The sequence below is a fragment of the Exophiala xenobiotica genome (genome assembly GCF_000835505.1).
Source record: "Exophiala xenobiotica strain CBS 118157 unplaced genomic scaffold supercont1.1, whole genome shotgun sequence".
Lineage (NCBI taxonomy): Eukaryota > Fungi > Ascomycota > Eurotiomycetes > Chaetothyriales > Herpotrichiellaceae > Exophiala > Exophiala xenobiotica.
This window is the reverse complement of record NW_013562494.1, coordinates 3,711,109-3,735,468: the sequence shown is the minus strand read 5'-3', so window position 1 is coordinate 3,735,468 and position 24,360 is coordinate 3,711,109. Positions and strand designations below refer to the sequence as shown.

The following is a 24,360-nucleotide window of genomic DNA, read 5'->3' as shown; positions in this document are numbered from 1 at the left end:
ACCCAATCTGTATTTTCGCTCATCAATACATCACTAGTTCCTTAGCCAACCCGAAGCGTCATGCCTGCAAAGACTCCATGTCTATCGTCTCATCAGATCCGAACCTGCTTGCAATTCATGTTCAAGATCATTACCCATATAGGCGCCCGCCTCCTGTGGTCTTGGATCTTCAGCAGTCTTGGTCCACTGAGCTGGATTTTCGGGAATTGGCACATTCATATTGGCGCTCGTTGGAGTTTGAGTAGGCTGATGGCGGACATGGTGGCGGAATCTCATGACTTCATCCAAGATCATCTTTCTCATTTCTTGCACGTCCTCGACAACTTCAAACGCGAAGTCGAACGTCTTGGGACATGCAGGCTCGTCGGAGGCATCATGCCAGATGTGCAGGTATCTGTGTTCGAGGGCATCTTCCACAGAAATACGCGATGATGGATCGAATGCCAGCATTCGGTCCAAGAGATCGAGGGCGTCTGGGTTGGCCTGTGGGAACAACCTCTGAAATGGTATCTTGGGCATGAACGGGAGATTTCGAACATATTCCTGAGCACGTGGGGATCCTATCCGGGACAAGGTCTCCTCGTTGGGGGTACCTAGATAGTGAAGAATCTGGTTCAGCTGGTCGACATAGTCACGGCCCTTGAAGAATGGTCTGCCGCCCAGGAGCTCGGCCAAGATACATCCGACCGACCAAACGTCGACTGGTAAGAGAGTTAAGACTGATTCCATCTCAACGAAGACGAGTATCTCCACTTACTGGCTTTTGTGTAACTTTGGAAGCTCAACATGATTTCTGGCGCACGGTACCACCGAGTCGCAACATATTCTGTCATGTACCCAGCGTTTTCCTCGGGGTCCTGAGAGAACCCTCTTGCCAGACCGAAATCACAGATTTTCAGCTCACAATCTGCATTGACAAGCAGATTCCCAGGCTTCAAGTCTCTGTGCAGGACGTTTGCAGAATGGATATATTTGAGGCCACAAAGGATCTGGTAGATGAAGGATTGGAAATGGGCATCCGTAAGTGGCTGACCAGAGCGGATGATGGCAGCGAGGTCACATTCCATCAACTCTGCTGCATGTTAACGAGCTATTCACGCCCGAATCAGGATTTCCTACCCTCGTAAAGATAAGTCTCGTTGAAGTTATCCGGACGGGGAATGTCCATGTCGTAAAGACAAGTGATCTGCGCATGATTAGCCGGGTCCATGAGCATTGATCTGGAGAACCGACATTTCTATGACCACGGAAATGTTGGAGAAGCTTGATCTCACGAAGGGCTCTCTTTGCAAGGATCTTTTTACTAAACACATTTGTGACCTTCTTGATAGCGACGCTTTCGCCAGTCTGGGAATTGGTCGCCGCGCTTCACCTTGGTCAGCTGGGACATTGGGAGAGAACTGCGAACGTCCTACCAGACAATACCATACGCACCCTGGCCCAGCTCTTTTGTCACAGTGTACCTCTCATCGACGGTGAAGTCTTGGTTGAAGACCTTGAAGACCTTGCGCCCAGTCAAGTCCCCCATGATTGGGTTGGGGAGTAGTCAAGCTCGCGGCGACGTGTATAAGGGAGAGGAAGAAATTGAGGGAGTTCAGGTTCTGAGCGGACAAGGCGACCAGCTGGAACGATATATGACAAAGGCGAATACTTTCTGGCAACCCGTGCGATGTGCGGCTGAAGGATAGAGTTGGGCTGGTGCTGACGCTGGGCACTACTGTGTTACGGCGAGCGGACGATCGCAGTCGGAGGTGGGGGCCACTTTGAGACGTAGCGTAGGGATATCGTGTAAGACCTAGCCAGTAATCGTGCCTTGAGAAGATGATATACTGGGCAGAAGAAAGGTGTTGCCCAGCTGTGATTTCAGATTGCAGACGTGTCGGTAGCCGCTGGAGGTGTTGGCGCTTCGCAGGTGTTTTGGAACAGGAGGGGCAACATGGCATCAATAAAGCCCGCACTTGTCAAGGGCCTCGAGGGCTACTCGTACCCTGGGGCTGGCTGGGCTGGTGACTGGTGCTGGTGCCAATAAGGAGCCACAGGAGCCCCAAAGCCAATGAGGAGCACCTAAAGCGCCAAGCAATTGTTAGGCTGAGGCGCACGTGCCTGACGTTGGAATTGAGGAATCAAATAGACAAGGCAGACTCTGTGATGCCGAATATATTGCAAGGCTATTGCACGCTAGTAATCGACCTGTGACTGAGACACGCTCCGTGCGGTCCACGAGGCTGCCCAGTATCCAGCATTGATGCATATTGACCTCGTTTCGATCTGGGAGGTATTTTCTTTGCTTCGAATTGGAATAGGTGAAGAAAAGGGTTATTAAGCAGACCTCTTTGTTGACTTTAACCTTTTCGATCGTCATATTATGCCGGAAACGTGGGGAGCACTGCTTTATCCAACAAACGGATCTAGGTACTCTCGTCCATGAACATGGAAGACCTGCTGGCGAAGCATCGCAAAGAAAAGCGAGATCTGCAAGCAAGGATCACCCAGAAGAAGAAGAATGCCACGAAAAAGACAAGAAAAGGTGTCAATGATGAATGCGAGAGATTGGAGAGAGAACTGGCCGAAAAGCAGCAAGCCGAAGTCGATCAATTGGAGCCGAAGCAGGCCCAACTTGCGGCGGCTGTGGATGGCCTGAAGCTCGATGAGCCTGCCGAAGAGACCACAGACGAGCCCGAGACTGAAACAGCAGAGGTCCAGCCAGAACCGGCCAATGGCGATTTCACCGCTGAACAATCACGCTCGAAAAAGCCCAATCGACAGAAAGCCAGGCTCGCACGAAGAGCTGCCGAGCAACAGGCTCAAGTGGCGGCGGCAGCTGCGGAAGCAGAAAACATGCCTGATCTGCGAGACCAAGAAATATCAACTATGAAGAAGCAGATGGAGACTCGGGGTTTGGTAGAAACCATGATTCGACCGGATGGGCATTGCCTCTTCTCCGCATGTGCACACAGCATGTCTCCTGAGCAAGTCCCACAATCAGGGCCAAATAAAGAGCCTTATCAGAACGTCAGATACGCTGCGGCAGAGTTCATGGCAGCACATCCAGACGATTTTTCAGCATTCATGGAAGAACCACTGGAGAGCTATGTGAAGAAGATCAGAGATACAGCCGAGTGGGGAGGACAGCTAGAGTTGCAAGCCATTTCACGAGCCTACAGCATCAATATCAACGTGCTCCAAGCCGATGGGAGAGTCGAGAAGATCAGTTGCGGCACGGAGAAAGGAGCAGACACAAGTGATGTCTGGCTCGCATACTATCGCCACAGTTTCGGCTTGGGAGAGCATTATAATGCTTTGAAAAAGGTGGACAAAAGTTGAAGTCTGTCCAATGGGCCAGCGACAACACTCAGTACCTAGTGCTATTGTAAACACATGTTGGCGTTCATCGATGCCTCCAGACAGCTATCCAATCTTGCACTTTACCCTCAGCATCCTTGCCAACCTTATGCGTGTCGGCAGGTTGCCAGTGTCCAACTCTTTCAAGAGCTCCGGGGCTCGAAGGCGCAAGAGGGTTCATCTTGACGTTGCCCTCCGCGTCATACTTGACTTCCTCTCCTGGATGACTCAAGTGCTCAAAGTATGCTTTTGGTGGAGATGCAAAAGGAGGACCACCCGCCATAGCAGGCTTACTGGTGGGAAATTCGAGACATATCAGATTGGCTTGAGGCGAAGGCCGCAGCAACTCGGCCATCCGCTTTGCCCAGGCTGGTCTCATAGGCAATTGCATGGCACAGAAGAACTATCATCAGGTGTGAGCAGGAGACATCTGCGTACAGGATTTTGACCGGCAGCGTACTCACAGTGTAATCATAGATCAAGTCGAATTTTGCGTCTTTGCCGAACCCCGTCTTCTCCAGCCAATCGTCCATGTAGAAATCACCCTGCAAGAATCGAGCACTTCCCTTGCCGATCTTCTCGTCTCTGACGGGGTAATCACCCGCGTGTTCCTTCTGGTACTCCTCACACGCTTTGAGGGCGTCCGGGGCATACTCGAGGCCGATGACATCGTAGCCAAAACTCTGCAGGAGCAGGACATCGACACCACGGCCGCAACCTGGAACCAATGCACGTTTCCGACGCGGCTGTCCATCCTCCTCGATCATTGCGTGGCCAATCACATCGCCGTGATTGATCAGAGTATCTGCCAGTGCCGGAGATGGATTGCCACGGTCCCATGGTAGAAATTCTCCTTTTGCCCATAGGTCCGCCCAACCGTCAGCATACTTGGGTCCTTGGTAGTCGGAAAAATGACGTTTCAATTCAGCTCGAGCTTCCTCGACAGGGAGATCTGTCCGGCCACCTAAGGGTATAGACATTCTGATTGCTGGGCGAGTGAAGGGTGTTACGACAGTAGACAGACGATGATTCTGGATCTTGAGACGCGCTTGGGGCTCGACAAGAAGTTGAGATCGTAATAGACGGGAAGTTGCGGGCTGACTTGAGGTCAGCGGCTGGTGGCTTCTCAGGACTCCTCGACAATACGATGTTGCGCGTCTGGTGTTCAGCCTGACTTGATTTCTCATCCGGATGCCTTGTGAGGATAGCGACCTAAGCCCAACGGACAGTCAAATATAAATTGGGAAATGTGACAGAAGTAATCATTAATGAAAGGAAGGGCTGAATGAGTTTGCGGATCCCGAGGATTGTTGTTTCTGTGACTTTCTTCCCACTGACCTCTTCCCCCGCAAAATGTTCTTTCACATCGATGATTGGCCGCGACCAACTTCAATTCTGAGGTCGACCACATCTACCTAACGTCTCTTGTTCCATAACGATATCCATTTTCTTCATGAGAGACGGCTAGTAGACTGGCAACGAATTGTGTCTCTTCTTGTCGAGCCAACCGGCCCAACACCGACTGTGCAAGACGAAGATGCAGCACCTAGGCGGCCGACGACAAGGCCCAGGCACGCACAGGTTATGGCCTGCGGCTATATCCTATCTTCGGCGATAACAGGCGATGATCTCTCGGGCAATGCAACAATGAGGCTTGTGGAGGCTTCATCCTGCCGCTTATGGGTCCCTACCGATGGCTGATGTACATCTCCAGGTTGTGTGTACCGTCGTGACGACTGCAAGCTCCTCGAGTATCATGCAATCGTGAAGTCTGCCTATGCAGTTGGAATGCGAACAGCCATCTCTGCTCAAGTTCTAGCCGAGGCAACGTCAACAACCTGGACAATTTCCGCTGTTGCAGCAAAAGTTTCTCCCCAACACATGTTCCCTTCTCATCCAATAATCTCGAGGCCTGCGGCAAAGACGGCACGAAATCGTCTTCACGGACTCGGTCTCTACGTTCTCTCATTGTTGCTTAACCCCACCATTCGCCATCGTAATTGGGCGTCTTGCCTCTTCATGGAGAATGCAGATATGGTGGAATTGCAAATGTACCGCTGCTCACCTGTACCGGGACGCCCTTCACCGCTGCAGTTTTCCTTCTCCTCACGCCCTGTGCCGATGCTTCCATGCCGGTAGGAGTCCAGGTGTCCAGAGAGTCTGCAACTGTCAAGATATGCGGCTGACCGTGTCATGATCGTCCCTCTTCCTCGACTTCTTTTACTTCTGCTCTTGGACAGCTACTGAGTGATACATGTGTTGGAGTAATGACTTGGACAGCAGACGAGCAATTGCACCCTCCAAACCATCCTCCGACCAGAACCTCTTTCGAACCTACTTATGGCATCAGATGGCGTCGAAAAGACTCCTCATTCTGCCGATACTCTATGTGGTTCGCCCTCGACCGAAGCCGTAAGAAAAGAGACAGAGAAAGAACATGGCATACCGTCTGATGCGCGATCGGTGCAAACCGTTCATTCAGTATCTCCATCAGAGCAGTCTACCATTGGAGAGCATCAGGATGTCGAAATCGCGGATGATGTCTTGGAAAGAACTATAACTCCAAAGAGCCCACTTGTTAGAGTGACTCGGTCCAAAAGGCGCGGTCTCTTTTCGCGCTTTGCATTAGTAGCAGAGGTGACGGAACCTTTTGACTACAAGGATTCCACGAAATGGTTCATAACTTTCATTGTCGCAGTGGCTGCCGCGGCGGCTCCTGTGGGAAGCGCCATTATTCTCCGTATGCTTGTCCCTTGTGCTGTCTACACACCACAAACTTGCTGATCACCTGATATAGCAACTCTGGAAGACGTGGCGAGCGATCTGCATTCCACTCCAACGACAACCAACTTATCTGTTGCCTTGTACATGCTCAGTATGGCCATCTTTCCCCTTTGGTGGTCTGCATTTTCCGAATCATTCGGGCGACGCTCTGTCTACATGGTGTCATTTGCGCTTTTCATTCTCTTTGCCGTACTCAGCGCCGTTTCCAGTTCCATCGGCATGCTTGTTGCCATGCGTATGCTTTCGGGTGGTGCAGCCGCCTCTGTGCAAGCTGTCGGAGCTGGAACGATTGCCGATCTTTGGGAGTCGAGGGAACGGGGAAGAGCCATGGGCATCTTCTACCTTGGCCCTCTTTGCGGACCACTAGCAGCCCCCATTGTGGGTGGCGTCCTCGGACAGCACTGGAATTGGCGAGCCACTCAGTGGGCAATCGTCATCTACGGAGGTAAGCAGACGCACAGTACCTTGGGATGTAGAGGAGGCCATTGACGGGATGCCTTAGTCTTGACGTGGCTCTTGGTGTTTTTTGGCCTTCCAGAAACCCTCAAAGCCACGAAAGATGTTGCCGAAGAAGCTGCAACCGATGCGGCCTCAGCCGTGAGTGGCAATACCAGGCCGCCGTTAAGTCGAACCTCGACTCGAGAAGCTGTACAGCAAAGCAGCAAAATGTACCTGAAGGTGGTGAAGATGTTGCTGGTGGACCCACTGCGGGTCATTCTGTACATCAGGTTCATGCCGGTGTTGTTGACGGTGTACTATTCGGCCATCACCTTCGGTTCGCTTTATGTTTTGAATATCAGTGTCCAATATACGTTCGAACGACAGCCATACGATTTCTCAACCATCATCATCGGCTTGTTGTACATACCCAACTCGCTCGGGTATATCCTCGCCAGCGTATTTGGAGGTAGATGGATGGATGCAATCATGAAACGAGAGGCGCTCAAGGCGAACCGGGTCGACGAGAGAGGCAAACTGATCTTTTACCCGGAAGACCGTATGCGGGAGAACGCGTGGCTGGGTGCCTTACTCTACCCCGTTGCCTTAATCTGGTACGGTTGGGCGGCTGAGAAAGGGGTACTTTGGGTTGTCCCTGTGAGTCACTCTTGGGCGCCGATGTCATATGCAGGTACCACAGACTGACACGTGTGTGGCAGATGATCGCGAACTTCTTTTACGGGGTTGGATCGATGCTAATATTTGCCATGTCAACCACAATGTTGACTGAGTTCATGCCACGGAGATCGTCATCGGGAGTCGCCTTGAACAATTTTTGCCGGAACATTCTCTCTTGTGTTGGTGCCGTTGTTGGGGCTCCAATCATATCAGCGATCGGCAACGGTTGGCTATTCACTATTCTGGGAATTTGGACACTGTCGAGCGCGGCGGTCATCTGGGCAATGAAGCGATTTGGGCCTCGGTGGCGAGAGAAAATGGATCGGGAGCTGGATTGACCGGCATCTAGAAGCGGAGGCTCCCACCAGATATGATAGATCCATACGAAGACAATTGACACGTACCTCGTATCAGACGCTGCAAATACCCGTGTAATGCCGTCCTCGAACTGAATGCTTTTCTTGATGGTGGCAAAGATCTGGTGACAGAAGAGTATCAGTCCGGATACCTCATGCCAAAAGTGTCGAGTTGATCTTCGTTATCAGCCACCAAATGAAAGAAAAGTAGTTCAAAATGAGGCGACGAGAGTAAAGGACGAACGGAAGGGGACAACCAAAGAGAATGAAGACAGGGAAAATTCCTCGGCTGGCTGTCTCTCTGTTTCGGCTCGCCCCGGACCTTCGTGACCTTCGTCGTGCATCCTCGACCTCATCCTCTCATCCTCACGATCATCCTCAATGTTCTAATCTTTCTTGTCGTCAACGGCTTCTTCACATGTCCTCTTCTACTTGCACTAGCTCGTACTCATTCATGTCAAGGCAGGGATTGTGCATCTGTCTGTTGCTTCGTCCGTGAACTCCTCCACGTCCCACAACGAACTGGTCTCTCGACTGTCGCAGAAGTGCATTTCTTCCGACAAATGGAGTGACACCTGTCTGCCATCCCACGAAGCGACCTCATATCGGGACTTGGATTCTGTCATTTTTCTGCAATGTTTCGTGGGATCGACCAGTTGTATTGTCGTTGGGCATCAACCAGAGTGTCACTTCCGCCAGCTACGGGGCCCAATCAATGAGGTACAGCTGCACATTTCGTCCAATTGCGGTCGTCCAGCCTGCATTATTCCAGTCGCCGTTGCAGTTGTCTGACTCTGATCCAGTCTCTATCTCTCTTCGAGCCACGCTACCTCTGCATGTTGTCCGCATTGCTTTCGTCAAGACTTCCGGCCAAACTCGCGCAAGAAGTTCTTGTCGTCTTTCAACGTGGCCCAATTGCAATGTCCTCCATTTCTACCCATTGGAGGAAGTAGTGGGATGCTCCCCAAAAAGGAGTCATGTTCGCGCCTCAAGATCCGGTTATTGCTCGATCATTTTCGCCTCCTGATGAACTCTTTCAGCCATTGCCATTCCGTTTGAGCATTCTGCGTCGTTCCTCCTGCTACTCTCCGCTTATGCCCTAAGCGCATCCCTCCGATCAGATACTGTCACGTCACCTCTACTTTCCCATTCCTCCGTTACACTCGTGATCTCGGCCTAAGGGTGTGACAAGGGAGCACCGAGGACCTGGCCATTCACAAGACCTCCTCAATTCCCTGAGCTCTGCCCAGCACCCCGCCATGGGCAAAAGCAAGAAAGGGAAGAGAAAGATTAAGAACCAGGCCTCATACAACCCCAGGGTTGGTGAAGTCAACTTAGCTTCAGATGGCTCGGCCGAACCAATACCAGTATGCACAGCTTCCTGTGTTTCAATGGAGAACATTTGACCGAGATACCCTCACATTTTCCTCTCATCCTATTATACCATCTGAGCGAATATTTGCCGACCATCCTTTTGCTGACGACCCTTTCAAGAACGTCGACCCTCAGCCACAATCGCCAGCGGCAGACGAGAAGCCAGCGCCCGGGTCGCCAGAACCGGCAGCACCAGACATGGAAGGTAATGTGCTATCTCTGTAATGCAAATGAGCCTCGCTAACAGTCTCGTAGAAATAATAGTGATTGGAGATGACAACGTAGCTTCCGATGCTAGTGTCGAGACGAGTTCTACGGTAAATGCAGTTGTGGATGAATCAGGAATTGGCGACGACTCTGCGAATGATGAAGGTATGCCGGATTGCAAGCATCACATATTTGCGTTCATTGACCAAGTTCTAGGGGCAGAGGAGTCAAACGTTGAAGTGTCAGCGGAGAAATCGCAGGAGGATGCCGTTGCAGACGACGCACCCAGCAATGCTGACGTAAACGCCGATGGTGCCGATGGTGCCGAAGACAGTCCCCAGGTGACGGCTACTGAGGCTGAAGCAGAACCAACAGGTAAAGGGGATGGCGACAAGGGAGCAGATGAGACGACAGAAACTCCGGTGGTTGAACGTGCAAGTGACGAGAAACCATCAGAACAAGAGACAGTGGTAGAGATAGTCGAGAAGATGCAAGAAGCAGACGCGCCTCCCGAGCAAATTGCTGAGGTGCTGGAACAGGCCATGTCTGATGCTGGTGCTGGACCTGACACACCAGAGTCAGCTGTCGGAGAAGACAACAAGCCTACAGAAAGTTCCGAGGAGACCTTGGCCGACGGGGGAGATGGAGATGCACCTAAATCGGCAGAAGCGTCAAGTCAAGAGCCTTCGGCAGAGGAAAAACAGCCAGAAGACGTGAATGAAGAAACCAAAGAAGAGGAGAAAGCAGATGTAGGAGCCCACGCAGACTCAGAGATTAAAGAAGAGGCAGGTGGGGATGGTGTTGACCCCGATCCTGTTGAAGCACCGCAGGCGTCCGCGGAAGCTGAGGAGAACCAACCCACACCAGACGCCATCTCGGACGAAACTGCCGGAGAAGAAAACGCAAAGCCAGAGGAGAATCCGGAGAACGCCGAAGGTGCTGCTACAGATGACGGAGAAGCTAAAGGGAAAGAAGCCAACGCAAGCTCTCAGGACAGCCCTGACGGCGAAGCACCGCCTGAAGAGTCTACAGCTGAGGGCAGTCCTCCTGATGCTCCGGCTGAAACTTCTACGTCAGATGAAGCAAAGCCTCCTACAGCAGATGCCGAGAACAACAACGGGGAACCCGCTTGTGAACCGGCCGCCGATCAGGAGACTCCCGCAGATGGTGGCGAGGCCGCTGACGGGGCGGATAGTGGCGCCGCTGGCGAGAATAGTACTGAAGCAGACTCACCCAAGGAAGAGCCTGGTGATGATGCTGCCAACAAAGAAACTGCAGAGACGACAGCAGAAACCCCTAACGAGACCGCCGCGCCAGAAGCCAGTGAAGAGCCTGCTCAAGAAAGTACAAGTGGAGAAGCAGAGGAAGCCGCGCCAGCCCCAGAGGAAGCACCTGCACCTACGGGCGAGGAGCCAACACCCGAAGCCTCTGCCAGCGAGGAGCCACCATCCGAGGATGCCGCCGCCGCCGCTTCTGCCGCTGAAAAGCCTGCCGCTGGAGAGCCTGCTGCTGAAGAGCCCACAGCTGGAGAGCCTGCTGCCGACGAGCCAGCAGCCGGGGAACCATCAAGCCCAGACCAGCCAGCTGAAGAAGCCAAATCAGACGATCCTGCACCTGAGGCAGCAACAACAGAAGAAGCTCTAGCTCAAGCCGGCGCTGCCGAAGAAGCTCCCAGTGGAGATGCTGCGGCTGAAGATGATCCGGCTGGAGAGGCAACACCTGCGGACGCGCCAGCTGAAGATGCAGCTGTGGAAGAAATCGCTGCAGCTGAGGGCACCACTCAAGCCGAAGAGGCCGCTGCGGTTGAAGAAACTCCTGCCGCCGAGGGTGCGCCGCTGGAAGAACAGCCTGCTGAGCAAGCAGCTGCTAATGAAGAACCTGCAGCCGATGGTGCACCTGCAGCGAACGATTCTCCTCCTGAAGAAGCACCCGCGCAAGACGCCGTTGTTGAAGAGCCTGTCGTAGACACTCCACTAGCAGAGCAGCCAGCGACGGAGGAAGACGCTCCCAGAGTAGTCGAAGACGTCGTAGACGGGACTGAAGCGCTGGAAGCTGAAACCGTTGGTGCTGCAACTGTTTCAGGCGCTGCGGCCGCGGCTCTATCCTCGGCCAGCAGAAGCCATAGACGCAGGCATCACCGACGCGATTCACAAGACATTGATCTGCATGGACACAAAGCAAAACTGGAAAGGATCCGAAACGAGGCAGGGCCGTTCGATAATGCTTTTGCCAGAGAAATATCAAAAGCCAAGGACAGAGAACACGCTCGACATGAATCGGCCGAGTACAAGGAGAGAAAACGTAAAAGACGGGAGAAGCGACGGGCTCGAGAAGCCGACGAGGCTGCCGTAGAAGCTGCCGAAAGGGAGGAGCGAATACGTCGTGAAGCCGAGAAGGCTGCCGCAGAAGCTGCTGAGAGGGAAGAGCGAAGACGACGGCGCCACGAGGAACGAGAGCGCCAGAGAATCGAGCGTGAGCAGAGGCGTCAGCAAGAAGAAGATAGCAAGGGCAAAGAACGAGAGGAGGATGCTGCAATAAACGCCGTGAGCGACTGGAGGAGAAAACCCCGACGACCAAGCTTCGCGGGTTCAAATAGCGGCGGCAGCAATTCGGCAGGCGGCTTCCCCCACATCTTGAAAAGAATGGGAACTGGTGAAAGTGAAACGGGACCTTTGCTGAGGATGATCCGAGTTAATGATCCGGATCCTCCAAGAAGAAGCCAACATCACGAACACCGGCACCATGGCGATTCAGATCATGACAAGCAAAGTGCAGGTGAAGGCAGTGCTCGTCGACAGGCCCACTCGAGCAGCCGACCGCATATTTCGAGACATTCAAGTTCACGAAGTCAACGATACTATCAAGAACCGAAGATTGGTCTCATTGAAAAGGTTGAGAAGGTGGTCAGCACTCTTATTGGACGTGTTGGGGCATGATTTTCATGGTGCTGACGATACAAGATATTACCGGGAAGGAATACAAGGCCAAAGGAATTCAAGAAGAGATTTCTCACAAGGGCTGGCTGTATGAGAAAGGCACATTCATTTCGTATGCAGGACTTGGGTATGTGAGCGAGGTTCGGCTGGGTGGCTTAATCTTGTATAATACAGTGTAACGATCAACGATGTACGATGTATGGCAGACACAGGCAGGCAACGACAACAGTATGATGAGCTTCTGACGGTCAATTTAATCCTATTTGAATGATGATATAACCATGCCCTACGGAGTACTACTCCTCCTCTTTCTATCACTTCGGTGATCGATGCACCGAACAATGTGTCTAACCTACAATATCCCCCGCCTTTGTGGAGGTGAACCAGTGCAACCCCCGGAGTCCGTCTTTCGCGTCGACATCATCCAACCTGTTCATCCACGATCAAGACTCCTCAAGACTCCTCAAGCCAGACTAGTCCTGAGCTTCTCCCTATGCCGAAAAGCTTCATGCCTTCTAAGATCGGGCATTGCCCGTCCGGTGCGATGATCTTCCGGCGCCCTTTCCTGGTTTCACCGGCATGTTCCTCGATGCAGACAGTGAAAGGCACGCTGGATGAGCCGGCTTTGTACGGATGGTCTTCCTCTCGAGACTCCAAAGCTCTTCTCTTTGCCTCTTCCCTCTGTCTCGCATGCGGTTGACGAGTCGTGACGCGACAAGATGATTGTAAAGGCACATTCTGCACAGGACAACATCGATTTCGAGCACCGTTGCTGACAGACCACAGGCCCTGCATGGCATCCTGCTTGCCATTCATCTCTCGGGATATATCACTGCAGCACTGCCAGAGAATCACACCGATCCTTCGACCAACGCTGTAGTCGACAAAGGTACCTTCAGCAATCCCTCTGTCAATGTCCGACCGAAATTCCGATACTGGATCCCCGATGCGTCCGTTGACCCTGAGGTCGTTGCCAACGACGTGCGTGCTGCTGGTGACATTGGAGCTGCTGGACTCGAATTACTAGGATATTATCTCTACGGAGGACCTCCGAGCAATGGAGCTGGTAGGGGAGACTCGGCTCCTGTCGATTGGGCTACCTATGGGTTTGGGACTCCAGCTTGGCGTAGGTGGTAGATTTTTTCTGAAAAGACCAAGATTGACATTGGGTGCAGATAATGTCTTTCAAGCATTTGCACAAGCTCACAAGGACAATGGGCTGATCATGGACTTTGCTATCGGTCCGAATCAAGGCACAGGAGTACCAGCTCCAGAAGGGAGTGACGGGCTCTCGTGGGACCTTGTAGCGTTCAACGTCTCCGTACCGACTGGAGGTTCTTTTGATGGTGTTCTTCCAGGCTGGGGAACTGGTACCTTGCAAGCCGTGATCACTGGCCGAGCAATCAAGTCTGAGTACCTGACTTCTCTGGATCCGGCGCTCCCAGGCGACATACCAATGAACCGGACCCAGATCACCTTGTCCGAGGCGAGTCTCACAGACGTTACCAAGAAGGTGGACGCGAGCGGCCATTTATCCGTGACATTCGATTCTGACGCATCCGGCATCAACAACACCATTTTTGCCGTGTACCTGATTCACTCTGATTTCAGGGCACAAGACGGACCAGAAGATCTGGGTGGCCCACAGACGTCAGCACACTCATTTGTCCAGAATGGTTCGTGGGCGGCAGATCACTTCTCAGCCCTCGGCGCGGAAACAATCACAAAGTACTGGGAGCAATATATCTTGATCAATGGAACTAGAGAGCTGCTGATGGACGTAGGCAACTACGGTTGGGAAGATAGCGTGGAAATTGAGGCCAATGTCTTCTGGACGCAGAACTTCTCCCGCCTGTTTGAAGTCGACCACGGTTACTCGATCAATAAATGGCTACCTACTCTGTTCCACCGGAATGGCCATGCGAAGGAATCTAATCCTCCGATATGGTGGGTCACTGATGCTCCTGACAGCGGCGAGAGCAGGAGGGCCGATTATCGAGAAACAGTAAGTCCCCATGGGAGATATTCGGACTCGTGGAACTAACATTTTCAAGCTTGCAAAACAGTATCATGCGTACCTCACGGGTTTGAACGAGTGGGCAGAGCAATACCTGGACTTGCAATTCTCTGCTCAAATATCGTACAACATGCCCATGGACATGGTAAGGCTCTCACCTGCGAGGACTACTGCAAAGAAGGTGCTGACTTCAATTAGCTCGCAAACATACCAAGCGTTGATGCTCCAGAATGCGAGTCCTTAGACTTCAGCGATCTCATTGATGGTTATCGCCAATACTCCGGTCCTGCCAATCTCGCTCGAAGACGTATCGTCTCTTCCGAATGTGGCGCCGTTCGTGGCGAAGCCTTTGCTCAATTGCTACCGGAGCTGCTTTGGCATGTGAAGCGATCATATGCAGGTGGCGTGAACCAATTTGTCTTTCATGGGTTTCCATATTCGGGAGATGTCAGTATAACTCTCACTTTTCTGGTCATGTCTTGCTGACAACGGCCGCCAGTATGGTAACACGACTTGGCCTGTTTTTACCACCTTCAACTATCAGTATTCGAATATGCATGGCCCCAGGGATCCTGGATGGGACTTTTACAGAGATCAGATTGAATTCGTCGCTCGGAACAACTTCGTCGTCCAGACAGGAGTGCCCAAATTCGACATTGCCTTCTGGCAGAAGATGACAACATATCCTGGCCACATTCAGCTGCGAACCTATGAGCCGACCGACCTTGAGGAGGCTGGATATACCTATGAGTACGTCAGTCCGGATAACCTGGAACTCCCCTCTGCGTTTGTGGAGAATGGGATACTCGCTCCCGATGCCCAAGCATTCAAAGCCATGGTCGTGCGAGCGAATGATTCCCTGACTGTCGAGGGTGCTTCTCGGCTTGTGGACTTCGCTCGTGAGGGACTTCCTATCATCTTCTCGGGCGGTATTCCTTCATCCTTCCTCGGCACGAACGACGCTAGTGTGCTGAGCGGTGTGAATCAGTCACTTGAAGGACTGTCGTCTCTGAGGAATGTGCACATTACTGATTCCTATGAATCACTGGCTCACACTATCGCTTCGCTGAGGATAGCACCAACCACTAAGATAACTACCAACGGATCCTGGTTCACGCTGTGGCGAAGAGATACAATGACCAATGTTGACTATTTCTTCATATACAATGATGCCATGAAAGAGCCACCGGGCCAAGGATATACCAAAGGCAACATTGAATTCAACCTGACGGGGACACCTTACGAGTACGATGCGTGGACCGGCGCTCAGGAGCCGATCTTGGCCTATACTCAGACCAACAATTCGACGACCATCTCATTCAAACTGGCTGGCAATGAGTCGACGATCGTGGCATTTCACCCGGAACCGCTGAACAACTCCACGCGCAAAGGCGAGCACTTGACCAACGTCTCGTCCGGGATACTGAAGGTGACAACGAATCCAACCAACGGCACAATAGTGCTTCAAGTCGGTCCTGGTTCTTCTCCACAGTCATATACCACCTCATCCGGTAAGACAACCACAGTCCAGCCGTGTAGCGCATCCACGCTTGCCCTGTCGAATTGGACACTCATCGTCGAGCACTGGGATCCACCATCGGACCTGTCCCTTACCACCGGTACACGAAAGCATAACACAACACATCACCTACCTAGCTTAGTATCATGGCAAGATATCCCCGGTCTACAGAACGTGTCTGGTAGGGGTTACTACAACACGACGTTCACTTGGCCCGTCCCTTCGTCATCTGCGGCCGATGGCGCCATGATTGATTTCGGCTTCATCGTACATACATTGCGAGCCTGGGTCAATGGGCACCAGCTGCCGCCGCTGGATGTTACAAGACCACAAGCGGATATTACGGCATTCCTGGTCGAGGGGATGAATACGGTGGAAGCCGTCGTCGCGACGCCATTAGGGAATGTTATGCGACCGATCTGGTTTGATTTGAAGACAAGCGGGACAGGCCCTGGAAGTCCAGGAGCAGGAGGCGTGCCGCCACCGGTCGTGGATTACGGGTTGATTGGGAACGTGAAGGTCGTCCCGTACAGCGAGGTGCTTGTTGAGTATAGGTAGAAAGGAGGGAAGAAAAGTAAGGCTATGAGGAAAGGGGAGCGCGTGTCCTATCCCTCCTGTCTGGACGGAGTACCTACAGCATAGGAGCTTCACTCCGCGCACGAAAGACAAGCAGCCTTGACAAGAACCCATTTGTTAGGAGCTGAGACCAATGGAATACGGTGTCTCTTTCGCCGATCGAGTACGACTACGAGTAACCTGACGCATCTGCCGCTCATAGCTCTTTTTTTGGCTTCCTCCGTTTGCAGATTCACTGACAGGTTATCTTCACGCCCGCAAATTCAACGGAGAAGTCCTGATCGGCCTTGCGCCGTGAGGGCCGATAGTTGACGACCTGCCAGAAACGCACAAGCTGTGACCAGGGTAGGCAGCATCATGGCACCCACAGGGAAGGCCGAGGCATTGACTGACGGGCCAGCTCCCCTCTGATGCCCCCATCTCGCGCATCCCCCACGTCATTGGAGGTCATGATTAGATAAATTTATTTACGAAGGCGGCTAAATGAAATGCCCAGTACATACTCCGTACACGAGGGTGACCAGGGTCTCTGGAGACCTTTCCCTCGGACTGTTGGCCTTTTTACATTTCGTGGCAATATTCCAGGCTCTCTTTTATAACAGCTGAAACGACGCGTTCCCAAGAGTAGAGAGTATAAGGCCATTTTGTGTCCGCCGTGTCAACCCTCCATACATCTACCCGATTGCGTCGTCCACTGTTATTCCAAAGCTCCGTCGAGATGGGTTCAACAGCTACACAGTTCAAGGCCGAGGCCGTGTTTCCGACGGGCAACCCGCCGTTCGTCCAGTTCGCGAGCAGGAGGAGCGTGGTGCACAGTACAAAGGGCATGGTTGCGTGTACGCAGCCGCTCGCTGCGGAGGCCGGACAGAGGGTGTTGAAGATGGGTGGGAATGCTGCTGTATGTATGCATTCATTTCATATGATCTGTGCTTGAGCAATGGAGACTAATCTCTACTGTTAGGATGCTGCTGTCGCAGTCGGTACGTCTTGAATTTCGTGAAGCCCCCCAAACAACCACCCACACCCCCCTCTACTGGGACTGAAGTCTTAACGAAGTGCCGCAGCCGCCGCATTGAACATGACCGAACCCTCGTCGACGGGAATAGGAGGCGATATGTTCTGCTTGTACTTCGACGCGAAGACCAAAAAGGTGCATGCTCTCAATGGGTCAGGGCGCAGTCCCAAGAACACCACCGTCGAGCAGGTTAGGAAAGAGCTGGGCCAGACAAGCGGGAATATCCCGACACATAGTGCGCTGGCCGTGACCGTCCCCGGTGCAGCGGCGGGTTGGGTCGATACGGTTGAGAAATTCGGCAGTGGGAAGGTGAGTATGGAACAGATCCTCACGCCAGCGATCGAGTTGGGCGAGGAAGGGTTTCCTGTTAGTGAGCTTTCGGCCAATTTTGTAAGTCCCTCAATCCAGCAGTGAATGTGATTGTTAGGAACAAGTCTGATATCTGTACTGCAGTGGCAAAACGGCGAAGCAGATTTGAAGCGTGCATCGCCGAATTTTCGCGAGATGCTGAAGAGAGATAAGAGGGCAGATCAGTTCGTCCGGGCTCCTCGAGCTGGAGAGATTCTGCAGAACCCGTGCCTTGCAAAGACATTCAGAACCTTGGCGGCCGAAGGGAAGAAGGGCTTCTATGCCGGCAGAATCGCCCACGCCATTGTTGACGTGCTCCGGTTGACGGATGGGCATATGGAATTATCAGATCTGGAAGACCACATGAACCGTGGACCAGACGAGCCCGCGCCGATTTCATTAAAATTCCGTGGCCAGAATGTTAAGAACAAGGGGTCGCAGCGCTTGACGGATGGTGGTGCTGGAGACTATTTCGTCGAGCTGTGGGAGCATCCACCGAATGGACAGGGCATCGTCGCCCTGATGGCTCTCGGTATCTTGGAAGAGCTCGAGCGTACCGGGAAAATCCAGACGTTCGCCCTGGAGGATCACAACAGCGCCTCCTATTTACACGCGGTCATTGAGGCATTGAGGATTGCTTTCGCCGATGCGAGCTGGTGGGTGACAGACCCAGAATTTATGCCTGTGAAGTCCGCGGAGTTGATCTCTCGCGAATACCTCGCTGAGCGAGCGAAGTTGTTCAACAAAGAAAAGGCAGAGGACCATGCTCGTGGGAAGCCACGCAGCCCAGCACAGAACCACAGTGATACGGTGTATTTTGCGGTGACGGACAAAGATGGGAATGGATGCAGTTTCATCAACTCCAACTATGAAGGGTTTGGGTCGTGCATTATCCCCCAGGGATGTGGATTTACGTTGCAGAACCGAGGATCGAATTTTGACTTGGGCCCAGACGATCATCCAAACATTTACCAGGGTGGAAAGAGGCCTTACCATACTATTATACCGGGCTTGATTACACATGGCGACGAGGCTGACAGACAATTGCACTCAGTCTACGGTGTCATGGGAGGGTTTATGCAGCCTCAAGGACATGTCCAAGTATTGCTGAACATGGAGGTTTTTGGGATGAATCCACAGCAAGCACTGGATGCGCCCAGGATCTGTATCGGCGCAGGCATGCCACAAGGAGGAGAGAAGCAGATGAACATTGTGTATGTTGAGGAAGGGATCGAGGAACCAGTGTTGAAGGCACTGAAACAAATGGGTCACGATGTCGAGATGATCCATGGCTGGGGGCGTGGGAGGTTTGGCAGAGGACAGGTCATCCGAAGGCATGTCGACGAGGAAACGGGCCAGGCAGTCTTTAGCGGTGGCAGTGATTTGAGAGGAGATGGGTGTGCCTTGCCGGCGTAGAGATGAGATGCAGACATTGAAGAGGCTGTGGTCGCATCATGTAGTATGTTGCTATGATGAGGTCGGTTAAGGCATTATAAGGTGAAGATGAAGGCGTGAGACGCTCAGGCAGCCACATCGGGTACTATGATCGTGCATGATGTACTGTATGGGCCACTACTGTACCAAGCATTGAGGCGCCCATTGCCGAAGCCACCCGCGAATGCAATGCCTAGTGAGCCGTGTGATGATCTGGTGGCTGCTCGAATACGAAGAAGCTTTTGTTCTTTGCTTCAACGACCTCTTGTTGAGTCTTTGCGAAACAAAATCATTATCAATCATCATGTACTTCACCTACGCCGTCTGCTGCTCGGCTGCTTTGCTGTCCATCATTCCTTGATCCTGCCTTTGTCATCGTTTCCCCTCCAAGTGACCTGCCCCAAGAGGTTAGGTGGTCATTTCTAAGGTAGGCTCTAACGTTAGGTTGGAGGGGCGAAGGACAAGCTGAGGACAAGCTTCTCGAAGCCTGCATGATCTTACATAGTAGGACAGAAGTCCGAGGTGGGCTTTCGATTTGCCGCCATCATCCGCCATCGTTTCCAATTTTGCCCTGCCATTGATGATTATGCTGCGCATTGCTTCTTCGGCTACGGTGCTTGACTGGTCGAGAGATTGGAGATTTTCTTCTCGAAATCATCTGCACCTCGGCAGGCCAGACTTGAACCTCTCACAGACCATGCAATTCTCTCGTTTCCTGATGTCTTTGACCGGTCAAGCAGATGGCTGTTTGGTGCCCGCTGTTGCCGATACATCACAGGCCAACCGGAGAAGACCAGGCGCCTCGAGTGTGCATGGTGGGTTACACGTCTTAGCATGGATGCTTTATCTTGCCCGCCATCATCCACCCAGGCACACGATCACACCTTACCGAATCACCAGCTCTGATAAGCATCCTGGTACAAGCTCCCCCAGGTTTCCTATCGACTGTTATCGAATCAGCAGCGTACTTCACCTTGCACTGCGTCATGGTCACCAGGGCCTTGTTTCTGGCACCTGCATAGCTAACTTCGACGTTGCATTTCTGAACACCAATTCGGCCCTCGCCGCGTGCTGGGATCCATCAAGCGAACAGCTTCCCTCGCTTTATCGCTCAATCACCTGCCTCTCTCACTCTTCGGGTTACTATGTAGTACTACAAAGTGGAGAAGCAACGTTCATCATGCATCGCGAGGTAAGCTTGCAGACCAGGATCAAGCGATTTCCCGAAGCTTGAAGGTTGGCCTACTTTTTTTTGTTCATTGATTTATCTGCTGTGATCCTGCCGGTGTGGTGATTGTGCTCCCCTGCGAAGATTGTTGTCTGTTATTGCAGCCATGAAGTTCTCGCTCGTTACTTTGGCTCTGGGCCTGGCGTCGCTCGGTACAGCACGCAGAACTGGTGCACATGTTGGTAAGAAGTTTCCAGAGCTCAAGAGGAATGTTGCGCCGAGGGCGGCTCCAGCTGCGCCGCAACTCCAAAAGCGTGCAGAGCATCAATTCCTGACCAACGCCACCAAGAGTACGTTTATGAGCTGGAACTAAAAGCGGGAAGGTGGCTAATCCCTTGCTAGAATACGCGGTCAATGGCAGCGCAATTCCAGATGTCGGCTTCGACGTGGGAGAATCGTACGCTGGTCTCATGCCTATCTCAGATGCCAAAAACGCTTCAGAGCTTTATTTCTGGTTCTTCCCGTCCACAAATCCGGCTGCGAAGAATGAAATCCTGATCTGGCTGAACGGAGGCCCTGGCTGCTCTTCTCTCGAAGGATTTCTGCAAGGTAGCTAGGGAACGGTTCTGAAGTCGAGCTCGAAGCTGATCAAATGTTCCAGAGAACGGCCCATTCTTATGGCAATACGGCACCTACAAGCCCGTCCAGAATGTTTGGGCATGGACGAATTTGACAAACATGGTCTGGGTCGAGCGTGAGTGGTGATCCAGCGGAGGCGTGCAACAAACAAGAGCTAATAGTGTACTTCAGAACCCGTCGGTACTGGCTTTAGTCAAGGCACCCCGACCGCAACCTCCGAAAGCGATGTCGCCGCCCAATTCCTGGGATTCTTCAAGAACTTTGTCGAGACTTTTGCCATGCAAGGATACACCGTGTATATCGCAGGCGAGTCGTACGCAGGATACTACGTGCCGTACATTGCGGATGCTATGTTCAACGCCAATGACAAAGAGTACTACAACATCAGCTCGATCATGATCTACGACCCCAGCTTGAGCTACGACGTTGTGCAAGAACAACTCCCCTCGGCGGCGTTCGCGAACTACTGGTCCAACCTGCTCGACTTGAACTCCACATATATGGAGCAATTGAACAATATGTCCGATGTCTGCGGATACACGTCCTTCTTGGAAGAGAGCCTGGTCTTCCCACCAAAGGGTCCTCTACCGACACCGCCGAACGTCGATCTCAGTGACGACAGCTGCGACACGTTCGATTCGTTGTTCTACGCCATCTCCGAGATCAACCCGTGTTTTGACATCTACCAAGTCGCCACGACATGTCCGTTGCTCTGGGACGTTTTGGGTTTTCCCGGTTCGTTCGACTACGTGCCCGAGGGGGCGTCGATCTACTTCAACCGGACGGATGTGCAGAAAGCCATCCATGCACCGCTCATGGAATGGGCTGAATGTAGCAATGGCGTCTTTGTCAATGGCACGGATGATTCGCCGCCGTCGGCATTGAGCGTCTTGCCCGGTGTCATCGAGCAGGCCGATCGCGTCATCATCGGCCACGGCATCTTGGACATGGTGCTCATCTACAACGGGACCCTGATCGCAGTGCAGAACATGACGTTCAACGGTGCTCAGGGTTTCTCGGTGGCCCCAGCGCAATGGGACGAGTTCTACGTGCCGTATCATGTCCAGTACGATAATCAATTGGGCGATCTTGCCGGTGCAGGTAATATGGGTTCGTACCATACGGAGAGAGGGTTGACTGTGGTCACGGTCCAGCTTTCGGGACACATGGTGCCTCAGTATGCGCCCAGTGCGGCGTACAGGCAGCTCGAGTTCCTGCTGGGTCGGATTCCGGATTTGGGGACCGTTGGGCCTTTCACGACGTTGAAGAATGGGAGTTACTGAAATGTACTGTCATAGTGGTTCCGAGAGAGATGAGCGATGATCATGGATATGAATGGGAGGCCGGGCTGCTTGATTGTTGATTGTATATATGGATTAGTAATGTTTGATGAAGATGAAGCAAGATGGAAAAGGCAGTCGAGTCAAAAATTGGACGGTCATAAACGCTTGACAGAGTGCATCTGCAAGGAAACGCGTTGTGCCTTCCGCACACGACAGCATCCCCTTTGCGTCCGCTTTCAGACATATCTTTTGCTATTCGCAGGTTATTGCCGGTAACTTGTTCATGGTCGCCTACTGCTCAGCGGTACGCCTGTGGACGTGAGGCTCACAAACGCGTCGAGCAATTGACAAAGAAAAGATGGAAATGTGCAGGGTCTCGTATTCGCTAATTTGAGGCGCAGCAAGCCCTTGTTAGCCTACTCCGTAATGAGTCTCGAATTATTCCTTCTCTTCAGAGCCTGAGTATCATCAGCAAAGCTCAGAGTCCGAGAGCCATCAATCAAGGCCATCGTACCTAGGCAAGATGCCCACAACAATCACTTCCATCCCCCTTGGTCCTATCGCCGCTTCGTCAACCACAGCCTCGCCGGCGTCGCCAGCCTCGCCAGCAAATCCTACACCGCCCTCCGCTAGTACAACAGCGCAGCACCCAACGATTCAAACTGCACCGCCAAGTGCACAACAAATCCCAGGAGTTCATCATCACCCATCTGTCCCTGCCAATCCATGGCAGCAGTCTGCCGCGTTGCGCGTGCTCAGGGTCTGGGGTATACCACTCGCCACGGCTGCCGTAAGTGCCGCCGGGCTCGTTGCAGCGTACATCGGACTGTCAATCAGTCTCTGGACGTCTCAAAAAGATTTTCGTGATAATTGCCGGAGTCAAAATGTGAGCAAGGGGAATGCATGGCGAAACCTCCCTAGACCTCACTGACGGGTTGCAGAGTACGTCGGGCTCCCTCAGTCATGAATGCCGGGCGGCCCTGTCCACGCCGCTTTCGCCACCTCCTTTCATGAATGTTCATATGGCAAACTCCAAACGGTGGCTCAATTCTGCTGCTGAGGGGGCAGCCAACATGCTTCAGACGAGATCAGCCGCACAAGAAAACGTGAACATCGCTGATTCTGCGAGCCTTGCTTTTCGTGCGACTAGTGCTTCGACCTGTTCATTGCTGCTTGCCTGGTTGGCCGTATTCCATTCCAAGCGAAAGGTATCCAACATGCTCTTGACAAGATCAGCCGCAAAGGAAGTCCTGGAGGCCGCTGGTTTTGTGATTCCTGCTTGGTTAGGGACTCTTGCCTGGCTAGGGAGTCTTGCTTGGTTAGGGGGTCTTGCCTGGCTAGGGAGTCTTGCTTGTTTAGGGAGTCTTGCTTGGTTTGGAGGTCTTGCTCAGTTTGCGAGTCCCGCTGATTGCACGAGTCTTCTTGCCTCGTTCGCGATTCTTGCTTCGTCCGCGAGTCCTGCTTTATCCACGAGTCTTGTATTGTTCGGTTGCTCGCTGATTTGGTGGTTGGAGTTCCAGTGCAAGCAGGTGATTACACGCTCCCGTCAGTCAGCAGCAAGCAGACTGTTAAAAGCGGTAGACGCATTGGAATCATACGCTGTCGACGAAATTCTGCGTACTGATATTCCTTCCATGGAAGTTGTCTCCAAAGGCGGAACACAAGATTTGCACTCTTTGATCAAGGCCAAGTTACTTGAGTGCCCACGGGATCATCCATTCCATGAGGAGCTCAAAACAATTCTGGCAATCCGGGAGCAACTGCCAGTGATCCGGATCGGGGACACCATCGTCCGAAGGCATCATAGGGTCGGTTTCGTTACCAACGATTTCCAAGAAGATCTTGCTAATAGACATGGCAGACAGACGGACGCTCTGACGCGGCAGGGGAAGACATGTCTGAATACGTACAAAGAGTCTGAGCAGGATCGTGCCCGGACACCTATGAGTACTGCGAGTACCGCGAGTACTGAGACCGAATGATCTGGCCAGCCTCGGCCAGACTTACAGCACTAGTTAGGCTGTGTACCTCTGCAGCAGGGTCCTTCTCTCGCTTCCCCGGACTCGCAATGTTAAATGCAGCCGCGGCTCCATACACTCCATACTGATACTGAACTCTTGACTGTGTACGGTGAAGGTGACGACTATTCGTGACGATATTGGGGCCCCTATGGTGCACCGTAGCATCCCACCCAGTCACCAAGGCTCAGCCGACAGCGAGATCCGAATTTGTACGAGCACCACGAG

The 24,360-nt window shown here is 52.6% G+C and overlaps 9 protein-coding genes across 12 annotated transcripts; 7 read left to right on the top strand and 2 right to left on the bottom strand.

Moving 5' to 3' along the window:
• Positions 1 to 81: 81 nt before the first annotated feature.
• On the bottom strand, positions 82 to 1,528 carry PV05_01457 (mitogen-activated protein kinase spm1; the record flags this gene model as incomplete). The annotated part of the gene is made up of 5 exons (XM_013466452.1): positions 82 to 701; positions 758 to 1,072; positions 1,120 to 1,186; positions 1,234 to 1,366; positions 1,416 to 1,528. 5 exons carry the CDS (start codon positions 1,526 to 1,528, stop codon positions 82 to 84), a joined length of 1,248 nt encoding a protein of 415 aa, XP_013321906.1.
• Positions 1,529 to 2,194: 666 nt separating this feature from the next.
• On the top strand, positions 2,195 to 3,825 carry PV05_01456 (uncharacterized protein). The gene has a single exon (XM_013466451.1). It carries the CDS (start codon positions 2,425 to 2,427, stop codon positions 3,322 to 3,324), a length of 900 nt encoding a protein of 299 aa, XP_013321905.1. The 5' UTR covers positions 2,195 to 2,424; the 3' UTR covers positions 3,325 to 3,825.
• Positions 3,299 to 4,865, bottom strand: PV05_01455 (uncharacterized protein). The gene is made up of 2 exons (XM_013466450.1): positions 3,807 to 4,865; positions 3,299 to 3,745 (listed from the first exon to the last, which is right to left on the bottom strand). The coding sequence occupies exons 1-2, from the start codon at positions 4,527 to 4,529 to the stop codon at positions 3,389 to 3,391; spliced, it is 1,080 nt and encodes a 359-aa protein (XP_013321904.1). The 5' UTR covers positions 4,530 to 4,865; the 3' UTR covers positions 3,299 to 3,388.
• Positions 4,866 to 5,295: 430 nt separating this feature from the next.
• On the top strand, positions 5,296 to 7,669 carry PV05_01454. 2 transcript variants are annotated; one of them, XM_013466449.1, is made up of 4 exons: positions 5,296 to 6,082; positions 6,140 to 6,571; positions 6,629 to 7,221; positions 7,284 to 7,669. In XM_013466449.1, the coding sequence occupies exons 1-4, from the start codon at positions 5,683 to 5,685 to the stop codon at positions 7,578 to 7,580; spliced, it is 1,722 nt and encodes a 573-aa protein (XP_013321903.1). In that variant the 5' UTR covers positions 5,296 to 5,682; the 3' UTR covers positions 7,581 to 7,669. The 2 variants fall into 2 exon arrangements, with proteins under 2 accessions (XP_013321903.1, XP_013321902.1); XM_013466448.1 differs by having other exon boundaries at positions 6,629 to 7,669.
• Positions 7,670 to 11,808: 4,139 nt separating this feature from the next.
• PV05_01453 (uncharacterized protein) lies at positions 11,809 to 12,313 on the top strand. The gene has a single exon (XM_013466447.1). It carries the CDS (start codon positions 11,874 to 11,876, stop codon positions 12,207 to 12,209), a length of 336 nt encoding a protein of 111 aa, XP_013321901.1. The 5' UTR covers positions 11,809 to 11,873; the 3' UTR covers positions 12,210 to 12,313.
• Positions 12,314 to 12,834: 521 nt separating this feature from the next.
• Positions 12,835 to 16,384, top strand: PV05_01452 (uncharacterized protein; the record flags this gene model as incomplete). Its single annotated transcript, XM_013466446.1, has 6 exons — positions 12,835 to 12,840; positions 12,902 to 13,241; positions 13,291 to 14,120; positions 14,170 to 14,277; positions 14,331 to 14,579; positions 14,632 to 16,384. The coding sequence occupies 6 exons, from the start codon at positions 12,835 to 12,837 to the stop codon at positions 16,207 to 16,209; spliced, it is 3,111 nt and encodes a 1,036-aa protein (XP_013321900.1). The 3' UTR covers positions 16,210 to 16,384.
• A 327-nt stretch (positions 16,385 to 16,711) lies between these two features.
• Positions 16,712 to 19,238, top strand: PV05_01451. Of its 2 annotated transcripts, XM_013466445.1 has the most exons (4): positions 16,712 to 17,125; positions 17,189 to 17,207; positions 17,292 to 17,632; positions 17,696 to 19,238. In XM_013466445.1, exons 1-4 carry the CDS (start codon positions 16,946 to 16,948, stop codon positions 19,004 to 19,006), a joined length of 1,851 nt encoding a protein of 616 aa, XP_013321899.1. In that variant the 5' UTR covers positions 16,712 to 16,945; the 3' UTR covers positions 19,007 to 19,238. The 2 variants fall into 2 exon arrangements, with proteins under 2 accessions (XP_013321899.1, XP_013321898.1); XM_013466444.1 differs by having other exon boundaries at positions 17,189 to 17,632.
• Positions 19,239 to 20,219: 981 nt separating this feature from the next.
• Positions 20,220 to 22,429, top strand: PV05_01450. 2 transcript variants are annotated; one of them, XM_013466443.1, is made up of 4 exons: positions 20,220 to 20,542; positions 20,595 to 20,801; positions 20,854 to 20,946; positions 21,003 to 22,429. In XM_013466443.1, exons 1-4 carry the CDS (start codon positions 20,359 to 20,361, stop codon positions 22,112 to 22,114), a joined length of 1,596 nt encoding a protein of 531 aa, XP_013321897.1. In that variant the 5' UTR covers positions 20,220 to 20,358; the 3' UTR covers positions 22,115 to 22,429. The 2 variants fall into 2 exon arrangements, with proteins under 2 accessions (XP_013321897.1, XP_013321896.1); XM_013466442.1 differs by having other exon boundaries at positions 20,595 to 20,946.
• Positions 22,430 to 22,599: 170 nt separating this feature from the next.
• PV05_01449 (uncharacterized protein) lies at positions 22,600 to 24,096 on the top strand (the record flags this gene model as incomplete). The annotated part of the gene is made up of 2 exons (XM_013466441.1): positions 22,600 to 23,000; positions 23,056 to 24,096. Exons 1-2 carry the CDS (start codon positions 22,638 to 22,640, stop codon positions 24,094 to 24,096), a joined length of 1,404 nt encoding a protein of 467 aa, XP_013321895.1. The 5' UTR covers positions 22,600 to 22,637.
• Positions 24,097 to 24,360: the final 264 nt, after the last annotated feature.